Raw genomic sequence first — 26,108 nt, forward strand, 5'->3', positions numbered from 1 at the left:
TTCTACCTTCCCAGTGAAGAATCCAGCTCCAGAAACTGCAGGTTGTTTGTATGTGTGTGTGTGTTGGGGGGTGTGGGTGTGATTAGCATGGGTGATTATCCACAGCTTTTACGTCTGTACTCGTATTCTTCCTTTTCCATGCAAGACAGACTATGTTTGCCTATCTCCCTGCCCATAGGAAGGTAGGGCCTTTTCTGTCCTTTTCAGACAAAGCTGGTGTCTCTATTGCAAATGTCTTGGGTTCTATGTTTCTTATTGAATTTCATTCTATTAGACAAAACCACATCCACAAAGATCTTCAAGAAAAGCCTCTCTCTAGTTTGGTTGTCAGGGTGCTCTGGAATAGTACCCTTAACATTCACAGAAACCATTTTTGTAGAGTCTCAGAGCCATACAGTTAAATCTTTCTGAAATCTTAAAAACACACACAAAAAAGATGGTCTAACAGCTTCACCCTTGAGATGATCTTTAAAGACCATTTTGAGCAAAACCACTTTGGTCTGTGACACAGTTGAGAAGGTGTGGTTAACATTCTTTAAATGTGGTTAAATTTCTTTAGGCCAGCAATTGGAGAACTACCAAAGGAATTGTGGACAGGGGGCCTTAGGCCAATTAACTTGGTGGTTGGCACAGGCTCTAGGTCCTGGGATGGAATGCTGAGGAGCATGATTAAAAGTCCTATACTCTGGTATTACAGGATGATAATCCTTATTATTGGAAGCTGAGAAAGACACATGATTAAAGTATTGGAGTGCCAATGAGGTAGTACAACTGAGGTGCCTGGGCACTATCCATGTTCTTGGTGGTCTAATATAGGTGTATCTAAGACCCAAAGCTCTGAGACTAAAGAACTAGCCCTGAGAATAGAGTGCTAAGGACAGTGTATTGGTAGGAAGGTCCTAAAGGACCAGGGACCAAACCTAAGGAAAGCAACAAAGGGACTTAGTAGATGATTCAGAAAAGGCAAAACATAGATGTTCAAGAGATAAGGCAAAAAGCAAGAAAGGGGCTGGGCATGGTGACCTGTAATTCCAGCCACTCAGGAGGCTGAGGCAGGAGGTCTACAAATTTGAGGCCAGCCTTAGCAACTTAGCAAGACCCTAAAAAAAAAACCTTGGAGGCCAGGTAACTCATGGTAAAGCACCCCTGGATTCAATCCCTAATATAAATAATAAATAAAAGGAGCTGTTAAAAGCCAGGGGAAGAGGGTAGCTGCAGATAAAACTGGGAGATTCCCTCTTCTCACCTAAATTCCCTACGTACACTTCTTTTTATTTAAATTTATTTTTAGTTATACACGGACACAATATCTTTATTTTTTTAATGTGGTACTGAAGATCGAACCCAGTGCCTCACATGTGTAAGGCAAGTACTCTGCCACTGATCCACAATCCCAGCCCCTACATACACTTCTTAAGATTCTCCTCACACACAGTCACTGAGTGACTCAGTCCTTATGTCTGCTAAGGGGTTGAATTCTTACGTAATTGTGGATTTAAGACTTCAAGGTATCTGTATCAGTCCATTTTTTTTAAAAAATATTTTTTAGTTGTAAATGGATTTTTTATTTTACTTCTTTATTTTTATGTGGTGTGAGGATCAAACCCGGGGCCTCACATATGCCAGGCAAATGCTCTACTATTGAGCCACACCTCCAGCCCTTCATTCCTTATTTCTTATAAGATGTGAGAATTAGGCACACAGCTAAAGTTCCAGATTTATAAAGAAGCAAAGTTTATTAGAACAAAAGGCCACAAAACATGGAGATTTACTGGGGAGAAAGTACACTAAATTAATGTCCTCTGGTCACTTATGGAATGCATTTTCCGACTCCATTACATGGAAGTGTAAAGATTTTGACCATTAGTCTCTCCACCATCTTCACTTTCAAAGGGAATACAAGGGATCAGATTGCCCCAAGCGGGGCTCGGAGGTGGGCTGGAGTGTCGGTTTGTGGTGGATGCACTTCCTGTGTCTCTTGAGATGAGATTTCTGCCTGAAGCCTTGCCCGCAGGCCTTGCACATATAAGGTTTCTCCCCCTTGTGTGCCATCTGATGGGATATGAGGTGTGACTTCAGGATAAAGCCTTGGCCGCACTCTCGGCACACAGAAGCCTTCTCTTCTGAGTGTACCTGCTTATGTGTGATCAAGGCCGACTTATTGCTGAAACCTAGTCCACACTGCCTGCACATGTAAGGCTTCTCCCTCGAGTGCTTCCTCCTGTGCCTAATAAGCCCTGCCTGGTGACTGAAGCCTCGCCCGCACTCCCGGCACACATACGGCCTTTCCCCTGAGTGTGTCCTTTGGTGTGCAACGAGATTGGACTTCTGGCTGAAGCCTCGCCCACACTCCTCACATACCATGGGCTTTTCCCCTGAGTGTGTCCTCTGGTGTCTGATGAGATTTGATTGCTGGCTGAAACCTCGACCACAATCCTTGCACACGATTGGCTTCTCCCCTGAGTGAATGTTCTGGTGTCTGTTGAGGTGTGACTTCAGACTGAAGCCTCGCCCACACACCCCACACACATACGGCTTCTCCCCCGTGTGCGTCCTCCTGTGAGAGATGAGGGTGGAGTTCTGGCTAAAGCTGTGCCCACACACCCCACACACGTAAGGCTTCTCCTTTGAGTGTGTCCTCTGGTGGTTGACAAGGGTGGTCCTCTGCCTGAAGCATCGCCCACACTCCTTACAGGCATAAGGCTTCTCCCCCGAGTGTGTCCGCTGGTGGGAGATGAGGTTTGACCTATCACTGAAGCCAAGGCCACAGTCACTGCACACGATAGTCTTCTCCTCTAGGTGCGTCCTCTGATGTCTAACGACAGCTGACTTTTGGCTAAAGCCTTTGCCACACTCCCGGCACACATAAGGCTTCTCCCCTGAGTGTGTCCTCTGGTGTATGATGAGGTTTGACTTCTGACTAAAGCCTCGCCCACACTCACTGCACATATAAGGCTTCTCACCCGAGTGTGTCCTCTCATGAATGATGAGGGTTGACTTCCGGTTGAAACCACGTCCACACTCCCTGCACACGATGGGTTTCTCTCCAGAGTGTGCCTTCTGGTGTCTGGCAAGGCTTTTCTTTAGACTGAAGCCTTTTTCACACACGCCACACACATAAGGCTTCTCCCCTGAGTGTATCCTCTGGTGACTAAGGAGGTTTGTCATCTTGCTGAAGCCCAGTCCACACTCTCCACAGTTGATGGTTCCAAATCCAAGAACTTCTATCCTCTTCAGCAATTTGTCTGTTTCCTCAGGGTTCCCTGTCTGAGCTGGGCTGGCCTCCATTTCTACCCCTCTCATGCCATTCTGAGAGCTGACTGGCTGCTTTTGGGGTGGCTTGGAAAAAGCTCCCAAAGACCTTTTTTTTATCCTACCAAACAAAGGCTTGGTCCCTCCTCTCTCCTGGCCTTCTGCCTGATCACTCCAGGAGCTTCCATCAGAGGCTTGCTGCTGCTGCGTCTGGTCCTCCAGGCATGGATCCCCAGGCTCAGCATGACTTTCTGCACACAAGCACGTGAAGATCCAGGGGGGATGATTACACAGCACCTGCTGCACAGGGAATTTCTGACTGGAGAAATCCGGAGGGCACAACGGACCGGGCTGGAGTTCTGGCTTTGCTTCTGCTGCAAAGAAAAAAAACTGAGTCAGAATGGAGTCCTCAGAGGGACAGCCCAAACAATCTGTCTTATCTGATGGTGAGTCTTGATCCCATTCTTCAAAATGCTTCAACTGAAGTGCTACCCGACCAAGACTTCTTTAATCCGACCTACTTTCCAGACCATACACCACACATCTTCTACTATAATCCAAAAACCACTACAGAAGCGAGGCTATAAAAGCATCACAGGCAGTTCAGGTATGTAAATAGGGCCACAAGCCACAGCCTCCACATAATTACCTTTGAGCTCACAATCACACACTGATAGGAACCCTGTCTGTAAGTTTTTTGGTTTTTGTTGGTTTTGACTGACAGCTATAACTGTAAGACCCATGAAATGTCTTTCCCCATTTCCCTGGGATGACAAATGGACAAAAAGAGCAGTCATTCAGACTGGCCAGAGGACCCTAGACTAGAAAGTAACATAAAGAGACAGTGTGTGAAATACTCTGAAGATCACCATCCACTGACAAATGTGTAGAGAAGAGTACTTTGTGTCAAAATTTCTACAAGGCAGTAGGCCCTCAGCATAGAACAACACAAATGTAGTCAGACAACACAAACTAACTTTTGTGTTAGTTAGATGCTCTCTCCTTGTGCCCTTGACCAATCCCTAAGAACTGTTAATTTCCATAATTAATGTAAATTTCTCCTAGTAATCAGTGTAAAGGAAAATTTTCCAGGCTAAGGACATAGATCATGGTAGAACACTCACCTAGCATGTATGAGGCCCTGGGTTCAACTCCCAGCACAAAGGAAAAAAAGAAAGAAAAAAATTCCTACATAGTACTTCTTGTGTAGGAAATGTTAACATTAAATATATTGTTTCATTGCTGTTGGACCTAGTCAGCTAAAACAATCAATAACCAAGCAATCTGAGAGGGATAGATCTTAAGTCTACCTAAACATTATTTTGTGAGCAGTAATGAAACTTATTAGAAATGTGTACCCATCTAGATTCCAGAATGATTCTCTTTACTGAATGTTATTTTGCTCTAACTGAATTATTATAATTAGCATAATAATTAATTGATTATAATTAGTATAATTACCCTTTCCTAACACTTAACTCTTTCCACTAAGAAAAGTATGAAACGAACACCTTCCTTTAGTGTTTCAGTGCCTCACAAGTAAATAGCTCACCTTCTTTCCTTTCAGTAGCTCAAATGGCCTTTACTTCAGACTTGGATGAAAGAATGAATGAGAAACCAATGATCTGGCCTGATGCCTATCTCCCCCCAGTCTTACTGCTGTCATGCACAGTATCTAGAATTGGTTTCCCAGTGGTCCCTTCAAGACTGTTCTCAGGAGTGACTGAACCCTGACTGCTTTCATTGAGTTCTCACTGTTTATTTTGCTTAATCTAGCTTGTCTGAAGTTTCACAGCTCATAACTGGTTTCATATTTCTATTTCTGGCCAGCAACTCCTCGAGAGTATGGTAACTCTGGAGTGGGTGGAGTTTTTAGATTTGATTTGTTGGCTCTTTTTCCTCTTGAATAAGACAGAAGGAAAGCCCACTGCTGCTATCTCCTAGGTCAACATTCATACACATTAAATCACAGGGACATGGTAAGCAGATCTTTCGGCAGTAGAAGGAACTCCTGTGTCTGTTCTGGATAAGTTGGGTGACTGTGATTTTGATACAGAAAATATCCCTACCCATCCTAATGGGGACCAAAGTCTCTGATATGTATACTAACTTCTGTGGCTACACATAAAATGGCAGGCTTTTTATTATTATTTTTTTGGGGGGGTACCAGGGATTGAACTCAGGGGTACTTGACCACTGAGCCACATCCACAGCCCTATTTTGAATTTTATTTAGAGAAAGGGTCTCACTGAGTTGCTTAGTGCCTCGAAGTTACTGAGGCTGGCTTTGAACTCGAGATTCTCCTGTCTCAGCCTCTCAAGCCACTGGGATTACAGGCTTGTGCCATTATGCCCAGCAAATGGCAGGCTTTTATTTCCACAAAACATAATTTGGAATTACAGTGGCCTCTTAAGAAAAATATTAATTTTTAACATGGTTTTAACCTCTATATGGAATAATAGAAGAAGCAGGAAAAATGAAATTTCAATTCTCCATTGGTCAACCTTTTCAGTTGGTTGTAAAATTGGCCATTATGTGTGCACTTTAGGAATATTTAGTCTGAGAAAGATTGAACACAAATACTATCAAATCAATTAATCCATTTATAAAATATTGTAAATCTATAGGTGTTCCTGTACTGATAGATTTATAGAGACTAGTGAGTACTGATACAATTGTAAATTTTTAAAAACCAGGAATATCCATAAAAAAGGAGGGCTGGGAATGTAGCTCAGTGTTAGAGGACATGCTTAGAATGCACAAAGTCCTGGGTTCAATCCACATTGCCAAAATAAATAAGTGAACTCCTAATGATTTTGATGGTTTGGTTTCTGAAGGGAATTTTCTTGATGCAGCTGGACAGCTAGTTCTAAATAAAAAAGTTGCCGGGCTCATTGGCAACACCAGTAATCCTAGCTTAGGCTGAGGCAAGACCACAAGTTTGAGACCAGCCTTGGCAATTTAGTAAGAATGCTGTCTCAAAATAAAAAATAAAAAAATAAAATGTCTGCACATGTAGCTCAGTGGTAAAGGGTCCCTGGGTTCAATCCCCAGTACCTCAAAACAAAAAAAAGAAAAAGAAAAATATTTAACTTTAGTTAAGTTAGGAATCATGATTATCAGGTTACACTGAAAGAATGAGAGACACTCGGGGCTTAAAAAGAACTTTAATAGCTGGCATATAACTATAAAAGGGGAATTAATATTTCAAAAGTTCAGTAAAGTCTTGAAATTAGACAGGTGAAGTGTCTCTTTCCTGACTTCATTACAGTGTAAATACAGCATTAATATAACATTTTATTGATTAAAAACACTTGCTTCGATTTCTTAAAGTTAGTTTAATTAAATTTCTAAGACTCTACTGATTGAAGAAATCATAAGCTAAAATTACACTCAGAAATGTTTAATGTTAGGAGAATGTAGACACACATGTCCAAAGAATGTAATTTGCAAGCAGTGCCAGAATTTTTGGAAATTTATGGTTCCTCTACTCAAAGTAGACTCCTGAAATAGAATATTTTCCAAGCAATTTTAACATCAATACTGATCATGTTCCTCTTCAATTTCTAAGATCTCTTGTTAGATAATGAAAATTAATATTTTTGTTTAAAAAACTAATAAAAATAAATATATTTACTATGGACATGTTTTGAAATGTGAATACATTGTAAAATGGATAACTCAAACTAATATGTATTACCTCCTGTAACTATCATTTTGTGATAAGGACATCTCATATCGACTCTCTTAGTGATTTTCAAGAATTCAATACATTGTTAAAAACTATGGTCACCATGTATACAATATATCCCTTGAATTTATTCCTATCTGAAATGTTTTATCCTTTGACCAACATCTCCCCAACTACTTCTCACTCACCTCCAACCCCTAATAACCACCATTCTACTCTGCTTCTGTAAGTTTGACATTTTTAGATCCACATAGAAGTGTGGCATCTGTCTTTCTGTGTGTGGCCTAGTTACTTAACATAATATCCTCCAGTTCATCCATGTTTTTGCAAATAAATCTGTTATGCTTATTTAACATTCTGATCAATGAAGTAGAGATGACTCCGCTTTTGTATACCTACTCAACTTGTTTTAAGAACTCTGATATTGCCTTTCCTCAAACCAAGTATTAAATATGTAATGATAAAACTGTTACAATGTATTTTACACCTAAAATAAGAAGTCTTTTCATCCATACACCTATATTTTGGGTTTCTAAGATAACTGCATGGGCAATCACAAAGATTTGTTTCTTAGATTTGTACACCATTCTTATGACTTTAATCTTACAAATCTGTTGTAAGAACTGCAATTTTTCTTTAAAAGATCTTTTAAAAAGATATCAGAAAGATAAGTTAAACTTTAAGCCAATTATAGATATAGGTAAAGTGCTAATTATTAATATAATTATGCTTTCAGATTAAGAAAAAAAACATACAAACGTACAAAGGCCAGGGTATATGGCATTCACTCATTCTAGAATGCACACTCAGAACAGATAAAGTCCCTACCTTCTATTGCTTTCTGTCCCACATTCCTTCCATATCCTTGGCTAGACCTACTACCTCTTCCCTCAAGCAGATGGACAATTTTTTCAAGCATTAGAGTTGAGTCAATGTCCTTGTTTCAATTCGACTTCCACAACTTTGCCTACCATGCATCTACCATCCACATGCCTCCTGATTTCACACCTTTCACTGCAGACTTGGTAACCTTCTCACATCCTCTCCATCCTCATATTCTAAACCCCAAAGTGACTGTATTTGGAGAGTAGGCCTTGAAAGAAGTAATTAATGTTAAATGGGTCATAAGGGTGGATCTTAAACCAAAAGGATTGGTGTGCTTATAGAAAAACAAAAGAGACAACAAGAGTGTATGAGCATAGAAAAAAGACAAGCAAGAAAATGGCCATCTGTAAGGCCCAAAGCAACCAAACCAACTGACACTTTGATCTTACACTTCCAGCCTCCCAAACTATGAGAAAATTAATTTCTGGGCTGAACTAACACAGATGCCCTCATTTCCTCCTTTCCTACCCAGGTAGTAAAACACCTATTCATCTGCCTCACAGCCCCTAAGTGTCATGAAACTTACCAGTTGTTATAGTAAGTATGAAAGGATTAAAGTCCCTATTAAAAGACTACACCACTTGGTTTGACATAAAATGCAATACTAGTGACATGCAGATGCTTAAAAGCAAAACACCCAGATCACATGATTGTCATGTAAAAACAAAAAGCTGAATAAAGAAATACCATACCAAAAATATACATAAGAAAGTAAGGTGTTAAGACAATAAGAAATAAAAAGGAAGTTATGAAACAAAGAGAACATTAATGTTACATACTTCATTAAAAAATGAGAGAAAATTTTTGTCATAAGCCTTTACACATATAATAAATACAAAGCAGTGAAATAAAGAGCAACTGAGAAATAAGTGAAGAATTTGATATTAATTGCAATAACCATGATGAGCTTTATGACACCCGCAAGCAGTTGAAAATCATAAACAAAACTTGAAAAATAGCAATAGTTTCTATTAAATATATTATACTTCCTTAATTTTAAGACAGAATTAATTGTAAGGCTGTATATTAAATTTAATAAAACTGAGAGGAAAAATTTCTTGCCCAAAAAAATATACCTTAAAAAAAATATACCTTTTGTTCCTTCCCCATTTTCTCCCCTCATTACGTGTACTTATTTTATGAACGGGAAGCACAATATTAACAAAGGAATTTAAAAAATTAAAACACTTATACACACATTAAAGTTACCTATACCTTTATAATTTAAAATAATGCAAATAAGAAAAAAATTCTCAGCAACTTCTTGCTCCACCCTCTAGGATTCTACCACCATACAGGCAACTACTAGTAATGGTAAATAACAACAGATTTCTGTGCTCACAAAAACATATACTTTTTTAAAAACTTCACTTTTACTAACAAAAGACTGAAATGAATAAAATACATTATGCAAATTTTTCATTTAATAATATAATCATTTAGTATCAACCATTTTTCAAAAGAGGTAAAGAAAAACTTGCTTATAATTAATGAACAGAAAATGAAAAAAATCACAAAAATAGAAAATTATAAAACTAAATGAAAATTACAGAACTGAAAAACATCTTAAAAATATTACTGGTGAGAGTCAGTAGAGATGGCAGATGAAACAGTAAACTTGGAGAGAGAGCAATAGAAATTATCCAATCTGAAGAATAAAGAGTAAAAAAGTTCTAAAAATTTGTAATTTTTGATCCAAAAGGGACGAGTAAGAATATGGCAGAGAAAAACATATGAAGAAATAATATCCTAAACGTAATCACAACATAGTCAAACTGTTGAATGCCAGAAATATACAGAACACATTGAAAGTAGTCAGAGGACACAAAGAAATTATATTCAGGGTAAATAATGATGCAAATGACAGCAGACTTTTTTACTCATTATAATGGTGGGCAAAATAGTATCTTGTCCAACATTGGTGGACCTTCATTTTATTCATTTCTTTATATGTAGTGCTGAGAATTTAACCCAGTGCCTCACACATGCTAGGCAAGTACTCTACCACTAAGCCACAACTCTAGCACTCAAATAGTATCTTTTAAGTGCTAAAAAAATAACTAAATAACTGTTATGGTTTGGATGTGAGGTGTCTCCCAAAAGCTCATGTGTGAGATAATGCAAGAGACTTTAGAGGAAAAATGATTTGATTGGGTTATGAGAGTCTTAACCCAATCAGTGAATTGATCCCCCAATGGCATTAATTGAGTAGAAACTGAAGGCAGGTACGATGTGGGTGGAGGAGATAGGTCATTGGGGGTGTGCCTTTGGAGGATATGTTTTGTATCTGGTAAATGGAGTCTCTTTCTCTCTCTCTGCTTTCTGATCATCAATATGAGCCGCTTTCCTCAGCCACACTTTTCTGCCATGATATTCTGCCTCACCTCGAGCCCTAAGGAATGGAGCCAGTCTTCTATACCTCAGACCTCTAAAACTGTGAGATCCTAAATAAACTTTTCCTCCCCTAGAATTGTTGTCAGGTCTTTTTAGTCACAGCAGTGAAAAAGCTGACTAAAACAATAACAATTTAGAATCTATATCCAGTAAAAATGTCCTTCAATAGTGAAAATGAAATAAAGACACTTTTGGCAAAATCAAATATGAGACAATATAATGCCCCCTACACCACAAAAAATGCTAATGGACTGTTTACGGCTAAAGGATAACATTAGGGGAAACTCAAATTTTAAAATAATAATAATAAAACAGAAGAGAACAGAAAATGTTAAGTTATACTGAATAAGTATAAAAGACGTTATTTCTCTTAGTTAAAAAATAAGTATATAAGTGCTTAAAATAAATATTTTAACAGTATAATAGGGAGTATGTAATATGAATGGTAAGTTGGGAGGAGGGGTAACTATCTGTGAATTGCATTGCTCTTAAATTTTATATGAAGTGTTAATTCAGATTAAGTAGAATATAAAAAGTTAAGATTGTATATTATACTCTCTTAGAGCAGGAATCAGCCAACTTTTTCTTAAAGTAAATAATAGGGCTAGGAATATGGCTCAATAGTAGAACACTTGCCTAGCATGCATGAGGCCCTGGGTTCAATCCCCAGTGTACCCCCCAAAATAAGAAAGTAATAGTTTAGCTGGGCGTGTAGGCCCATGCCTGTAATCCTAACACCTCAGGAGGCTAAGGCAGATGGCAAATTCAAAGTCAGTCACAGTGATTTAACAAGACCCCCATCTCAAAATAAAAAGGGCTGGTGATGTAGCTCAATGTTAAAGTGCCTCTGGGTTAAATCCCAAATATGAAAATTAAAAAAAAAAAATTTTAAACCTTTCTTAGCTCTTTTTTTTTTTTTTTTTTTTAAGAATTCCATTTCAATTTCTCAACTGGCTTTTTATTAGCTTTCCTTTCTTCTATTGGGCTTTGCCATCTTTCTCTAGGTCTATTTTTGCTACATTCTTGAGGAGAAGACAAACTCAGTGAAAGGACAAAAGGGTCCCAGGGGAGGAAGGAGAAAAGAGACACCAGGAAAGCTCCAATTAGAATGAAAATGGAGGTCTGAAGGGAGGCTGTACCTGGCAATCTGAAAGGCAGTCCACGAAGTCAAGAGAAGAAATTCCCTTCCCAACACCTTATCAATGTCTCCTCTCTCCCAACCCTGCCCTCTGACAGTTCTGTGTCCCATTTCCCCAGTGTTCTCCCACTTACCTGGACAGGTAGACAATAGACATTTTCTTTCTTCCCTCCATGTTTCTTTCCCTTGCTCAAGCTGGGTGATGAGTTTTGGTTTAGAAAATGGAATTCCTGCTCTCAGGAAAAGAAAAAACATGGTTGTTGGATGGAGTCAAGGGTCCATTCAAGAACTGAGTCAAATGGCAGTCATCAAGAATATAAACAATAATAAATGCTGGAAAGGATGCAGAGAAAAAGAAACACTTTTACACTATTTGTAGGAAATTAATATGAAGGTCCCTCAAAACTCTAGGCGTGGAATCACCATGACCCAACTATACCACTTCTCAGTATTTATCCTAAAGAATGAAAGCATTCTAGAATGATATATGCATGCTCGTGTTTACAGTAGTACAATTCACAAGAGCCAAACTATAGAACTAGTTTAGGTGTCCACCAATGGATGAATGGATAAAGAAAATGTGGAATATGTGTGATGGATGACAAAAAAGAGGCCTGAATGTAAAATAAATTATAAGAACACTAGCAATGGCTGGTTGCGATGCATATCTACAATCCCAGGATCATGAGTTCAAAGCCAGCCTCAGCAACTTAAAGAGGCCCTAAGCAACTCACTTCTTGTCTCTCAATAAAATATAAAAATGGGCTGGGGATTTGGCTTAGTGGTAAAGAGACCTTGGGTTCAATCTGTGGTACAAAGAACAAAACACACACACACACACACACAAATAATAAACTAGTACCTAGGAAAGGAAGAATTACCCTCCCCTTTTAGTCAGCTCTTCAGGAAACCTGAACCTAATTAACACTGTAGACCCCTACCTTTTAATTGTAAACTACAACCTCTAGGAATCTAACTGCACCTCTGGAGAAAGGAAGACTCTGCTTCTATAAACAAGTTCCCCTGCTAGAAATCCAGCCCATTCTGTCTTCTATTGTATAGACTAGAAATTATTTTATGGCAACCGATAACCTATAAATGTTGTGAGAAACTAGAGATGGGGGCTCAGAATTTGGAGTCTGATCTCCTCTAGGCCCATTGGTGTAAAACAAAGTTTGAGTTCTCCCACCTTCCAGGAGTTTTATTCAGCCATAAAGAAAAATAAAATTATGTCATTTGCATGAAAATAGAGACCATTATTTTAAGCGGAAATAAGTCAAGTTCAGAAGGTCAAGGGTCAAATGTTTTCTCTCATATGTAGAAGCTAGAGAGGAAAAAGGAAAAAAAAAAGTGGGGTGGGGAGGGGGAATTTCATGAAAATCAAAGGGAGATCAGTAGAATTAGTAAAAGAGACCAGGGGGTAGGAGAAGAGAAGTTCTGGGGAGTGATCTTGGCCAAATTATATTGTTATATTGCTTGTATAACAAAAAATCCTACCATTATATACAACTATGCACCAACATAAAATGTGGGGGGAAAAAAAGAATTCATAGTCAAACTGGGTGAGGACCTTCAAAGTGTAGTACAAAAACCTGAAAATAGTGGGGAAGATTAACTCAGATGAGAGCACAATGATTCTATTCAATGCCAGATGGATAAATGCCTATAAAAAAAAATAATAAGTTAACTTAAAAAAGAGAGCCCAGCCTAGAGGAAAAGGTCTAGAAATGCAGAGTATTACAACACACAGACACACACACACACACACACACACACACACACACACACAAACTATTCATTTCCAATTCTACAAAATGAAACCTTTCCTTTCTAGGTCCTACCCCAAAGGCCAAGTCAGAAAGCAAGATGGCTACTTCAAGCTTAGCCCAAACTTCCCAGCAGTAAGAATGTAAGTTCTAAGAGATACCACACTTACCCAGAGAGACCAAGTTGCTATAGTTCTCCAGCATCACCTCCTTGTACAGAGACCTCTGAGCAGGGCTCAGCAGGCTCCACTCCTCCTGGGAGAAATCCACAGCCACATCCCTGAATGCCATATGTGCCTGTAACACAAAATAGAGCCTGCTCTCCTGCTTGCTCATGGCTCAGGGTGAGAGCCAGGGAGAAGGCTACTCTGGGGAGGCAATGAAATATACAGATCCTGCTTTTGACTGCTGCCATGTGTTCCAAGACATTTAAATCCCATGTCTTTTCAGCCAGCAGCATTTGTGAGCCTACATACTCAAGGTCCTCAGTGGACTATCTGGGGTATACATGTGAAAAGAAGAGTCCCTAAGTTGGGAAACTTTAGAACTAGTCAAAAGAACAAATGATATTAAATAACAATAAAGCATAACAGACTTTTTGAGTTTTAAGAATTTAAAAGAGGGGCTGGGGATGTGGCTCGCCTGGCATGCACAGGGCACTGGGTTCGATCCTCAGTTCCACCTAAAATAAAAATAAAAGATGTTGTGTCCATTGAAAACTGAAAAATAAAATTTAAAAAAAAAAAAGAATTTAAAAGATCAGGGCCTAGCTCAGTGGTAGAGTGCTCACCTAATATGAGCAAAGCCCTGGGTTTGATCTCCAGTACCACAAAAGAAAAGGAAAAAAAAAAAGAATTTAGAAGATCAAATAGGTATCATATTAGCATTAACATAGCTGTGTGATTAAAGTTCATACAGTTCCACACTGGCAAAGACTAATCTAAAATTCAGTTTTTCCCCAAATCCCACAGATCTCAGCTTTTCTAGCCTGAAGCACAAGTGGGGAGTGGTGAAGTATTTGAACCAAAGTGTTTGGGTTTGAGGCCCACCTCTGCCACTAATGTCTCAGATTTCTCAACTGTGAAACAAGAATAACAATACATTAAACTTCTCAGGCTGAGGATGTAGCTCAGTGACAGAGTACTTACCTAGCATGCGTGAGGTCCTGGATTCAATCCCCCGTCACCAAAAAAAAAAAAAAAAGAAAAGAAAAGAAAAAAAAATTTCCTCCTCACACTAGATACTAACAGTGGAACTTCTTGACCATTCAATTAAAAAACTAATCTCCCCATCCTGTTCTAATCCCCCTGCTTAGTTTTATTCTTTTTATCTCCTTAGTACTATTTCAAAATGGAAGACACATTGGGATGAAGTTTCCTAATACTGGGCCTGGAACTGGTCTTTAAATGGATTCACAATATTGCACGACCATCATTGCTATCCATCTAGAGAACATTTTCAGCGCCTTCCATAACTCAAACTCTTTAATCAATGAACAATAACTTCCTATTCTCTCCTCCCCCGAGATCCTGGTAGTGACCATTTTATTTTCTGTCTCTACATATTTGGTTATTCTCTATACCTAAGATAAGGGGATCACACAAAGTTATGTTTTTTAGTGAAAGGCAGACCAAGGCCTTCTGCTTTCTGAGATTTCTAAAAAAATTTCTGATAATCTCATCGAGGATCTCTTGTATGTAAGGTAGCCTTTTTTCTGCTGTTTTCAAAATTCTTTTGATGATTTTGGCTTTTGATGTTTTGATTATAGCATGTCTTGATGTAGGTCTCTTTGAATTTATCCAGGTACTGGGGATTGAACCCTGGGGCATTTTACCATTGAGCCATATCCTCAGCCATTTTAAATTTTTTATTTTGAGACAGAATCTCACTAAATTGCTTAGGGCCTCACTAAGTTGCTGAGGCTGGTCTCAAACGTGGTCCTCCTGCCTTAGCTTCCCAAGTTGCTGGTACTACAGGCCCGTATCACAGTACCCAACAATGTTATGTCTTCTTGTGTTTGGCGTATTTCACATAGCATTTATCTTCAAGATTCATTTACATAGAAGCATGCACTCAGAATTTCATTCCTTCTTCACTGTACTATTCATACTATATTTTGTTTATTTTATCAATGGGCATAGTTTCCAGCTACTGTGAATAATTCAGTCATACACACTGGTATATAAATATTTGTTTGAGTTCTTACTCTCAATTCTTTTGTGTATACATCCAGAAGTGGAATTACTGGATCAAATGGTAAGTTTACAGTGAACATCTAAACCATGCAGCCAGTACGCATATGTAAGTATACCATCACTAATCATTACAGAAATGTAAATGAAGACCACAAGGACATACCACTTTACACCTATAATAATGTCTAGTACCAAGAAAACAAAGTACGGAGAAATAAAAATTAGCAGATGTACCATTTTCCACAGCAGGTACACCATTTTATATTTTCAATAGCAATGTAGGAGGACTGTATTTTATTCCATTGGTCTCTAAATCTATATTTATGCTAGTATCCTCTCTGCATACAGAGGTTTTTAATTCTTTTTTCTTAACCTTTATTTTATTTATTTATTTTTATGTGGTGCTGAGAATCGAACCTAGTGCCTCGCACGTGCTAGGCGAGAGCTCTACCACTGAGCCACAACCCCAGCCCAGGTTTTTAATTCTCAAAGAACCAATTTCAAGTGTCATTAATTTTCTCTATTATTTTTCTTTCCTTTTCTTAGATGTTACTTTACAAATTTTTATTTTATCTTTTCTATTTAGTTATACATGACAGAATGCATTTTGACACATCATACATAAATGGAGGTCCTTCTCATTGTCCTGATTGCTTTTCTCTATTATTTTTCTGTTCTTTATATTAATTGACTCTGTTCCAATGTTTATTATTTTTCTTTGTACTAGTTTTAGATTTAGTTTGCTCTTCCTTTTCTAGTCCTCTATGTTTTAAAAAAGATTGCTGCCTGAAAATTTTATTTTTTAAGGCTAAGCAAAACTTCACTATAATAAACACACATGTACATATATACATTTTTTTCTATTCTTCTTTGAGCACTTTAAAAATATCAGCCCAATGCCTTCTGCTTTTTGAGATTTCTAAAAAAAAAAAATTTCTGATAATCTAATCAAGGATCTCTTGTATGTAAGGCGGCTTTTTTCTGCTGTTTTCAAAATTCTCTTGATGTTTTTGGTTTTTGATGTTTTGATTATAACATGTCTAGATGTAGGTCTCTTTGAATTTATCCTACTTATACTTTGTTGAATTTCTTGAATGTTCATATTCATGTTGTTCATCAAATTTGGAAAGTTTCTTGTCATTATTTCTTCAAATAATTTCTCTCCTTTTTTCTTTCTCCTTTCCTTTTGGTAATCTCACAATGTATATGTCGGTCCACTTCCACTTGACCATTTTCCACTTGCTCCATAGACTTTATTGACTCTTCTTCTGAGTTCCTGACTTAATTTTTTTTTTTTTTTTTTGGTTCCAGGAATCGAACCCAGGGGCACTTAACCATTGAGCCATACTCCTCAGCCATTTTTATTTTTTATTTTGAGATAGGGTCTGCTAGGTTACTTACAGTCTTGCTAAGTTGCTGAGGCTGGCTTTGAATTCATGATCCTCCTGCCTCAGTCTCCCGAGTTCCTGGGATTACAGGTGGGTGCCACTATGTGGGCATGATTTAATTTTAATTGTCCTATCTTCAGGTTTGCTTTCTTTTGTCTGCTCAAATCTGCTTCAAAATCCCTCTAATGAATTTTTCATTTCATTTGTTACACTTTTCAGCTCCAAAATTTCTTTTTGGCTTAAAGTTTTACTTTACATCTCTTTATTTACATTTATATCTTGTTCTTACATTATTTTCTTAACTTTGTCCACATCCTTTAGGTCTTTATGAATCTTTTCAAGCTATTTTAAAGTCATCTTCTGGTAAGTCTATATTTCCTATTGACCTATTTTTTCCCCTTTGAATGGGCTATATCTTTTTTAACGTCTTGTGGTTTTTCTTGAAAATGGAACATTTGAATCTTAAAATATGGCAACTATGAAAGACAGATTCTCGCCCTTATTCAAAGTTTGCTAGGTTTTTGTTGTTTTTAAATTGATATAGGGTATCTCCATCCTAGGATTAGCATGAGGTATAATGTTATACCTTCCCATAGGTGTACATAGTGACCTTCTAAATTACCCTATAGATGCAGTTGCTTTTTGTCTTAGTCCTGAAATGCCTGACATTTGAAAAAGGAAAAGTAAAGGGAGGGGACAAGTGGTTACTCCTTAAATCTCCAGGAAGTCACTTTAGTTGGTGAGGGTTGGAACAACAGCAGACCATCTCTGTGATCAGGAAAGGCAATCAGAACACAGATCCTTGATACCTGGAATATAAAATCCTTATATTCCACCAGCTGCTCTGGTTAACATGTGCATGGCTGCTGCCACAGGACCAAGAGGATGGGGACAGACATTACTACTACACTAAGAGCTGATATTAACTGTGATATACCATTCATGCCATTCCCTGGAAGCTGAAAATTTCAGCTACACTCCTCCAAAACATACCTGAAAGATTCCACCAGCACAACTGTGATGTATGTAGGGAGACAGATTACGAGTTCTTCCTATTCTGTTATTGTGATGTCACTCTAAACCAATAGAAGTTGTGAAGCTGACTAAAGGAATGTATATACTGTACTCTGCTTATACTACAGATTGTGTGTTGCTCAGTGCTAATACTAGGTTAATCACCAAGTCATGGATTGAGCAGAGAGGGATGCTGAATAAGGGTTTCAGTTAAGATGATTCGTAGCCTGAAGTGAAGCTGAGTATCAATAAGGCAGTCAGGACAGGAGAAGAGAATGTATCCATCCTTTGATAGCCAGTATGGAGACAGGAAACACTCACCATTCCCCTTGCTCTCCGGGACCCTGTGGCCACTTTTCCTGGACTCCCTAAAGAAGGATGATATTCAGAAGGTAGATCTGGGTAAGGAAAACAGAAATGAGAGGGTGTCAGGTAGAAACACTCTTTCCATGAGTGTGGCAGAGCCTGCTCTTTAACCCTATAAGTGGTAGAGCAGTGGCCAAAGAAAGGGAAGTGTGAAAAAGCAAGGAAAAGGTAGTCCTTGGATACAGCAAGTTAAAGGAAAAAAACAAGCAAAGACGAAAATGTGAAGTCTTGCAAAACAAAATATTAAAAAAAAAAAAAAATCAAAGGACACACAAGCTTTCCTTCCCTTGTAACCAAGCAGAAAGTACTACTTTGTTATACTAATAAGAATTTTCCTGAACTAGAAAAATATCTCAAAAACACTAGACTGCCAATCTGTTTACAGAAATGCATAGATGAAATCATCATCTATAAAGAGAAAGAAAATGAGAATCCAAACAATTCAGTTAAAGAAAATTTCACACATACAAAAAAATTATACTGAGACAGAAAAATCCATAATAAAACCATGACTTCAAGCTGAATAAAATAGTCTCAAACATTTCAGAATATAAAATAGCATTTTGAATCAAAAATCCAAAATCAAGAAACTAAGATGCAGGCAAAACGTGAAATCAAAATAAGATATGACTGAACTTTAAAATAAACCCTCCTTGTAGGATTACTGCATGCAAAATGAAGTCTAAATTACAAGATGTCCAAGGAAGAATAGATTTAAATAAAAACATGATGGGCACTTAAGAATAACCAGAAGAGAATTAAAAAATGAAATAAAGAAGTAAAAAGGATCAGAGAGAAAAAAGATAGAATGAAAAACAGACAAAGGAATAACAGTAATATATTCCTAAAAACAAAACAAACAAAGACAATGGAAAAAAACAAGTATTTAAAAGTATAATTAAAGAAACATTTCAAGAATAGATAAACTGATACAATGGAAAAGCTGACTGGTAACTCTAAGACATAGACTAGAAAAACTATCAGATTTTAAATAATAACAACAAAAACCCAAAAGGATTCTAAGCAAAAAATACCAACTACCATCACATTTTTCAAACTCATAATTCAACTATTGTATATTATATAGGTAGAAATGTACACCTGCCTGCAGGTTACAATGGGTACAGCCACAAAACAGTATGATGGTTCCTCAAAAAATTTAAAATAGAATTATTAAGTGACCTCCATGCCACTTCCAGTTATACAATAGAACTGAAAAGAGTAACTCGGATGAATTGTTTGTATACTCATGTTTATAGCAGCATTATTCATAATGCCAAAAAGACAGAAACAACCCAAGTTACAGTAAACAGATGAATAAACAAAAAGTGGTATCTGAAGATAATGGAATACAGTCTGAAATAATAGCCTGAAAAGAAAGAAAATTCTGAAACATGCTACATGGATGAACCATTAAGATATGTTAGGTGAAATAAACCAAATATGTAAATATTCAAAGTAAGAAATGACAAGAGAAATAAATATTGAGCCCTAAAAAACTGTTTTTTAATGGTGCTGGGGATCAAACCAGAGGCTAACACATGCTGAGCAAGTGTTCTACCATTGAGGTACATCCTCAGTCCACAAAAAAAAAAGAATTTTAAAGTCATATTAGATCATTTTTCAGAGCTCTATACAAATAAGTCTGTATACACAGATGTAGTGAACAACTTATCAAAATTAACGCTAGATAATCAAACTAAACCTTCAAACCAGATTATCTCTATGCTCCAAAACTGTCCCACATAATTGAAAAATAAGAAAAATTTTCTAATTATTTTTATAAAGCAAGGAAAACAGTGGAGCCAAAACTTGACAATATTCAAAAAAAAAAAGAAAATTATGGACTAATTATCACTTACAAATATTGAAAAAAAAATCTAAGTAAAATATTAGGGCTGGGTGCAGTGGCATACACCTGTAATCTCAGGAGGCTGAGGCAGGAGGATCACGCATTCAAAGCCAGCCTCAGCAAAAACAAGGTTTACCAACTCAGTGAAACCTCTTCTCTAAATAAAACAAAATCCGGCTGGGGATGTTGCTCAATGGTTAAGTGGCCCTCCCTTCAATCCGAGGTACCACCCCCGCAAAAAAAAATATATTAGGAAGGAGACTCCAACATCACAATAAGAAAATATTTCACCATGACAAAGTGAAATTTACCCAGACTGGTTCAATATTAGAAAATTTATTATTATAATACATCATATTTGCAGACCTAAGGAGAAGTCATAATTATCTCCTTCTTGTCCAGATAGTCAAACAAAACTCAATACCCTAGGGAATGGGAAAGGGTAAGAGAAGGGAGGGTGGACATGATCAAAGCTTGATATAGGTATGTATGGAATGCCACAGTGAAGTCCATTAATTTGTACAATTAATGTGTTAATAATTATATTAAAAAACTAAGTAACTATTAGTCACTTAAAAAAATCCCTCAAGAATATAAGATTGATGAACTTTTAAAACTCTTTATTTAGAACTAATTTTAGACTCACAGAGAACTGTAAAAAATATCGATTTCCATACACTCTTTACCCAGCTTTCTCTAATGTTAACATCTTAGAAAACCATAATACAATGATCAAAATGAGACAATTAACATTGAGACAATCTATTGACTTAATTAAACTTTGCCACTTTTTTCAATAATGTTCTTTTTCTGGTCCAGAATCCAACAGAGTTTCTCATATTTCATTTAGTTGTCATGTATTTAATTTCTTCTCATCTGCAACAGATCTGTGATGTTTTTGAAGAATACCCTCCATTTTGGTTTGTCTGATGTTTTTTTCATGATTAGAATGAGATTATTTCCCTCTAGGTTACAATACCTCAGAGGCTGTGATGCTGTGTCCTTTTCACTGTATCACATCAATGAGTTCATACTGGTATGTTTGGTGATGTTAAACTTGATCTTGGCCACTTGGTTAGGGTGGTGTCTACTGGGTTTCTCCACTGTAAAGTCACTAAATTTCCATTTATAATGAATAAAGACACTTTGAAATTATGCAAATATTCCATTTCTCTTCAAACTTCCACCCACTGATTTTTGGCATACTTCTATGAAATCTGTAACAGTTTGTTTTATTTTCCTCTTTCATTCCAAACTCATTAATTAGAATTCTATAAGCAAGAATCTCCCCCATTTATTTGTATTCCACTATTTATTTATATCAGTATGGGTTCATATTTTATCCTAGGGTTTTTTAATATAATATTGTTATTATTTTGCTGTTCAAATTATTCCAGCTTTAAACACTGGGTGATTCCTTCAGGTTGGTTTCATATCTGCCCTAGCCAGTAAATGTGACACAGGTGACAGTATGCCACTTGCAGGTTTCAGTCCTAGGGATTAAACCCAGGAACTCTTTGCCCCTAAGCTATATCCCTAGTCCTTTTTATTTCTTACTTTAAAATAAGGCCCTGATAAATTGCTAAGGTTGGTCTCAAATTTATAATCCTCCTTCCTTAGCCTCTATAAGTAGATGGTATTACAGATGTGTGCCACCATGCCTGGCTTTACAGGTTTAAGTCATAAGAATGCTAGAAAGCTTTCACTCATGGGAGCCCTAAGAAGTTCAAGTACCCCACAGAAACATGCAGAGAGGCAGAGGCTCAAGGACTACATGGAGGATAAGGTCCAGTACAGAGTTGATCCCAGCCTTCCAGCCAGCCAACCTACTAAGACACCAAATGTGTGAGGAAATAAATACTGAGTCCCCAAATGACTGCAGTCTAACTCAGAGCACAGGAACCACTTAGCTAATGCAGGTAATGTAAAGAATTAGGTGAGATTAACATGGTTGCTCTTCTAAATCACCAGGTTTTAGGTTAGTTGTGCAGTAATCACGTAATCAATAATCAGAACCCTTTCAAACATGTGGTGCCTTCCCTGTTCAGAGTTCTTAATGATAAAAGCACACTTCCCATCATCCATGTACTTACCCTGCCACATCAAACCAGTTACTAAGGTTGACTGATTCTACCTCTGCCAACTCTCCCCTCACCCTTACCAAATGAGACACTAGGACAATGGCAAAAGCCTCCTGACAGTCTCTGAAGACCACTGCCCAATGTGCTAGTCTACTTCATCTATTACTCCCAAAATGAGCTCTATATACACAAGGTTGACTCATTCTTTTGTTCAGTAATTATTTATTGAGCTTCTAAGATGTGATAGGTACTGTAGCAAATACTGGGCAAATGGAAGTGAACACTGACAAAAATTCCTCCCTCAATGAAATTAAAGTCTAAAGGGGAAAGATGGGCACATGAAATAAATCAATAAAACACACTTTATCAGTAAATGATGAGTGACTTGAAGAAACGTAAAGCATAGAAAAAAAGCAGTAACAGATGTAGGACCAAACGAATTAAAACAAATTTTTAAAAAAAAATTGGTAAAAAGTGGGGCCACTTTCAAATTTTGGAATTTTAAATAGGGTGATCAGGGAAGGCGTTTCTGAAATGACTGAGTAAATATCTGAAGAATGTAAGGGAGTAAACCTATTAGACAAGTGCAAAGACCCTGATGAAAGAGTCAGGCTGGCAAGTGAAGGAACAGATGGATGGTTCACTATATTTGATGGGGTATGACTGGAGATGAAGTCCAAAGTCCGAACTTGTAGGATACTGGTTTTTTGGTTTTTTTTTTTTTATATTTATTTTTTAGTTTTCGCCAGACACAACATCTTTTATTTGTATGTGGTGCTGAGGATCGAATCCAGCGCCACGCGCATGCCAGGCGACCACGCTACCCCTTGAGCCACATCCCCAGCCCCGGATACTGGTTTTTAACCTTGGTTGGAATGAAAAGTTACTGCAGAGTTTTAAGCAAATGCATGTCATGATTTGATTTATATTTGAAAGTTCCTTGTGGCTGCTGTACTAAAATCTTTGGCAGGTAGATGGGGAGTCCAGAGATCACCTGAAGGCAACGATCCAAGTGTACCCTTACAACAGCAACCTGGACTATGGTAGAAGCAGCAGGGGCTGGAGATTGTTAGAGCTCAGACTTGCTTATTATAGAGTTTGTAAGAGCAAGAAATACATTAGGGATGACTGCAAGGTTTTGAGCCTGAGCAATCTGCCAGATCTCAGACAATCTGTCAAGTTACCATGCAATTTACAAGGAGTTTCCAGGTCTCTGCTTCCTTTTAAAGAACTATCTGTATCTCACTAGGGTGCAGCATGTTTGGGGTAGTGATTGGAATTTATTATTGGATACATTAAATTTAGATTGTCCATGAGACATCCAAGTGGAAATGTGAGGTAGACAGTAGAAGACTAAGATATGGAGTTGACAGTAGAGATGTAGGCTGAACCTCAGAGAGATGGCATCTAAAACCTTGAGATTTGATAGTACCAGCAATAACAGAACACAGTTGGAGAAGACAAGAGATCTAAGAACTGAACACAATAGAGGTTTAAAAGTAGAGAAGGAACCAGCAAAAGGGACAGAGGAAGAGTACTCTCCGGAAACCAAGAGCAACTGTGTGAAAGGATATTTTAAAGAGGAAGTAAGCAACTATGTAAAGTGTTGCTGAGAACTGACCATGCATTTAGTCACAGGGAGAATAATGGAAACATTAACAAGGTTATTTTTGATAAGTAGGACTGAAAAAGCTTTATTGTAGTTTTTGAGAGATGACAGAAGGATAGAAATGGAGACAGCAAAATAAACATACTTTTTTCAAGGAGTTCAACTTTATTGGAAGCAAATGCACAGGGCAAGAAAGTGGAGAATAGACAGAAGGATAAGGTGGTATAGTATGATGACATAGAAAAGGAAAAGGAATCAAGGAGTATGCATGGGTGGAACCAAGGGATGCAACTGTCATCAAATCAAAAGTTAAGTTTGGAAAGAACAGGAAAACTGAGAGGCCCAGATTGTGTCACGAAGTAGAAATTACTGTAAGAGTAGAGACAGGCAGAGACAGGGTAAACCATCAAGAATTCCAGATGCTTCTCTCTCTCCTGCTTCTCACCAGGGCTGTTTTAACTGGGGGAAAAAGACAACTGGGGAAAATTAAATATGGACTGGGTATTAAATATTAATAATCATTAATTTTATAAGGTGTAACAATGAAATTATACATGTTAAAATTATAAACATCAAAATAAAATTATACATATGTATATACATCCTTATGTGTTAGAGATGTCTTCTCAAGTTATTTGCAGGTGAAATGATAAAACTGGAATTTGCTGTAAACTACTCTAGCATGGAAAAAAATAAGTAAGGGTACTAGAAGACACAAGAACTAAACGCTGACAATTCCTTTTTTTTTTTTTTTTTGGTGGTAGTGCTAAGGATTGAACGAACCCACGGCCTTGTGCATGCAAGGCAAATACTCTACCAACTGAGCTATATCCCCAGCCCCAGAAACGTTGACAATTTCACAGCACCAGAGAAGCCATGGAAATGAGAAGCCTGAAAAATGCTGAGAGGAGAAACCTAAGGAGTTATGAATGAGGACACTAGATTAGACTATCTGTGAAAACTGTCACCCTTACAACAGGCCTGTTTTCCTATAGGAACCAGCTGGGTCTCTGATCCTAGATGACAATAGATGGCAAAGTTGAACAAAAGAAACCTATTCACAAACTGAGATGCAAAAGGTTAAGTGGCACTGACCTGAAGCTGAGCAGTCAGGAGCCCAGGAGTCCTTCCTTTCCCCACCAGGCAGTCTTCTCTAGGCAGCCAGGGGTCACATGAGGCAGAACAAGAATAAAAAGCATTCAGGAAAGTTGGTGGAAATCCTTAAGCTGCAACAGGGTAGCACCTGTTGTATCAGGAATGGACCTGCTACAGAAGGAAAGAAGAATTATGAGCAGCTTCCCAAGAACAGAGCTGAGATGTTAGTCTAACAACCTGCCCTGACAAAATGTTGACACCATGCATGAAGTGTTCCTTTCTACTACTATTAATGAAAGGTAAAACTTACAGAGCACTTAGTGTATACCAGAGTCTATTCCAGGTATTATATGAATTTTATCTCATTCTATCCTCACAACATCCCAATGAAGTAGATGGTATTACCATTTTACAGATGAAAAAAACTGAAGCCCAGTGAGATCAGTCTCTTGCCCAAGGTGACAAAACTATAAAGTGACAGCCTGTAGAAATCAGACTGTGGAGACCAGGTTGTAAGAACTCTCAGTGTGTTCAACTTTGAGATGAATTACCTTTGGTCATGTAGAAGTTAAGTGCTAAATCTGGATGACAAGTCTGTGGAGTTTGTTTCTGGCTATTCGAAATTTCTCCATAATAAATCTTTAAAATGTTGTGATTTTTATTGTCAGTGAAAAAGTTGCCAAATGGACCCCAGCTCAACCTCCTCCTCCAAGGCGAATTGGAAGCCAATGATAATGCCACTGTGGAGTCCACAATCGGTCAAACCTGGACGTGTTTGGCAAAGCCGAGGGGTGGTTGGATCCGCAGGCCACCAGCCCCCAAACGACCCAAAGCCTGGGAACGCTGGGCCCTAGAGACAATTCCTACCCACCACTTAGGAAGTATCAGACCCTGAAAAGCCTACTAACTCAACCCCATCGAAACGATTATGGCATCAGCAATCTCTTCTTCCAATACCGGGATCCCAACCAAGGCCACCACCCACAAGAACCCCAGGACAGAAGGTCAGAGCCCTGCACCCAGCTACTACCCGGTTCGCGATTGAGGTTCACCTCACTCATTCGGAGATGCGCACCCACACCCCCAAAATAAGACATCCGGGAGAGGATGGCCTGATCCACGCCAGCGCGTCCCCTCCTCTCCCCGCTTCCCTGCGCCATCCGCACGGTCCCCAGGCTCATCCCATAGACTAGCCTTTCAGGACCTTCTTTTCCGGGCAGAAAAGAACACCGCCACTGCAAGAGTCCTTCGGAAATCTCACTCACCAGCGCCACCAAAGAACAAGGGGTCTCTCCAGCCACCGGCTGGGGCTCTTCTTCATCAGGGCGTCGGGACTACACCACCCAGAATCCTCGGCGTGGCGGGGGCGGGGTGGGGGTGGG

The 26,108-nt window shown here is 38.2% G+C and overlaps 1 protein-coding gene across 4 annotated transcripts; it reads right to left on the reverse strand.

Moving 5' to 3' along the window:
* Window positions 1-1,710: 1,710 nt before the first annotated feature.
* Znf133 (zinc finger protein 133) lies at window positions 1,711-26,100 on the reverse strand. 4 transcript variants are annotated; one of them, XM_040274352.2, is made up of 6 exons: window positions 25,992-26,100; window positions 24,727-24,897; window positions 18,045-18,121; window positions 13,297-13,423; window positions 11,495-11,590; window positions 1,711-3,623 (listed from the first exon to the last, which is right to left on the reverse strand). In XM_040274352.2, the coding sequence occupies exons 3-6, from the start codon at window positions 18,045-18,047 to the stop codon at window positions 1,888-1,890; spliced, it is 1,962 nt and encodes a 653-aa protein (XP_040130286.1). In that variant the 5' UTR covers window positions 18,048-18,121; window positions 24,727-24,897; window positions 25,992-26,100; the 3' UTR covers window positions 1,711-1,887. The 4 variants fall into 4 exon arrangements, with proteins under 4 accessions (XP_040130286.1, XP_040130281.1, XP_040130282.1 ...); XM_040274347.2 differs by having other exon boundaries at window positions 1,711-3,626; XM_040274348.2 differs by having other exon boundaries at window positions 1,711-3,626; window positions 24,727-24,894; window positions 25,992-26,086.
* Between the last annotated feature and the right edge of the window lie 8 nt (window positions 26,101-26,108).

This window comes from Ictidomys tridecemlineatus, chromosome 5, assembly GCF_052094955.1.
Source record: "Ictidomys tridecemlineatus isolate mIctTri1 chromosome 5, mIctTri1.hap1, whole genome shotgun sequence".
Lineage (NCBI taxonomy): Eukaryota > Metazoa > Chordata > Mammalia > Rodentia > Sciuridae > Ictidomys > Ictidomys tridecemlineatus.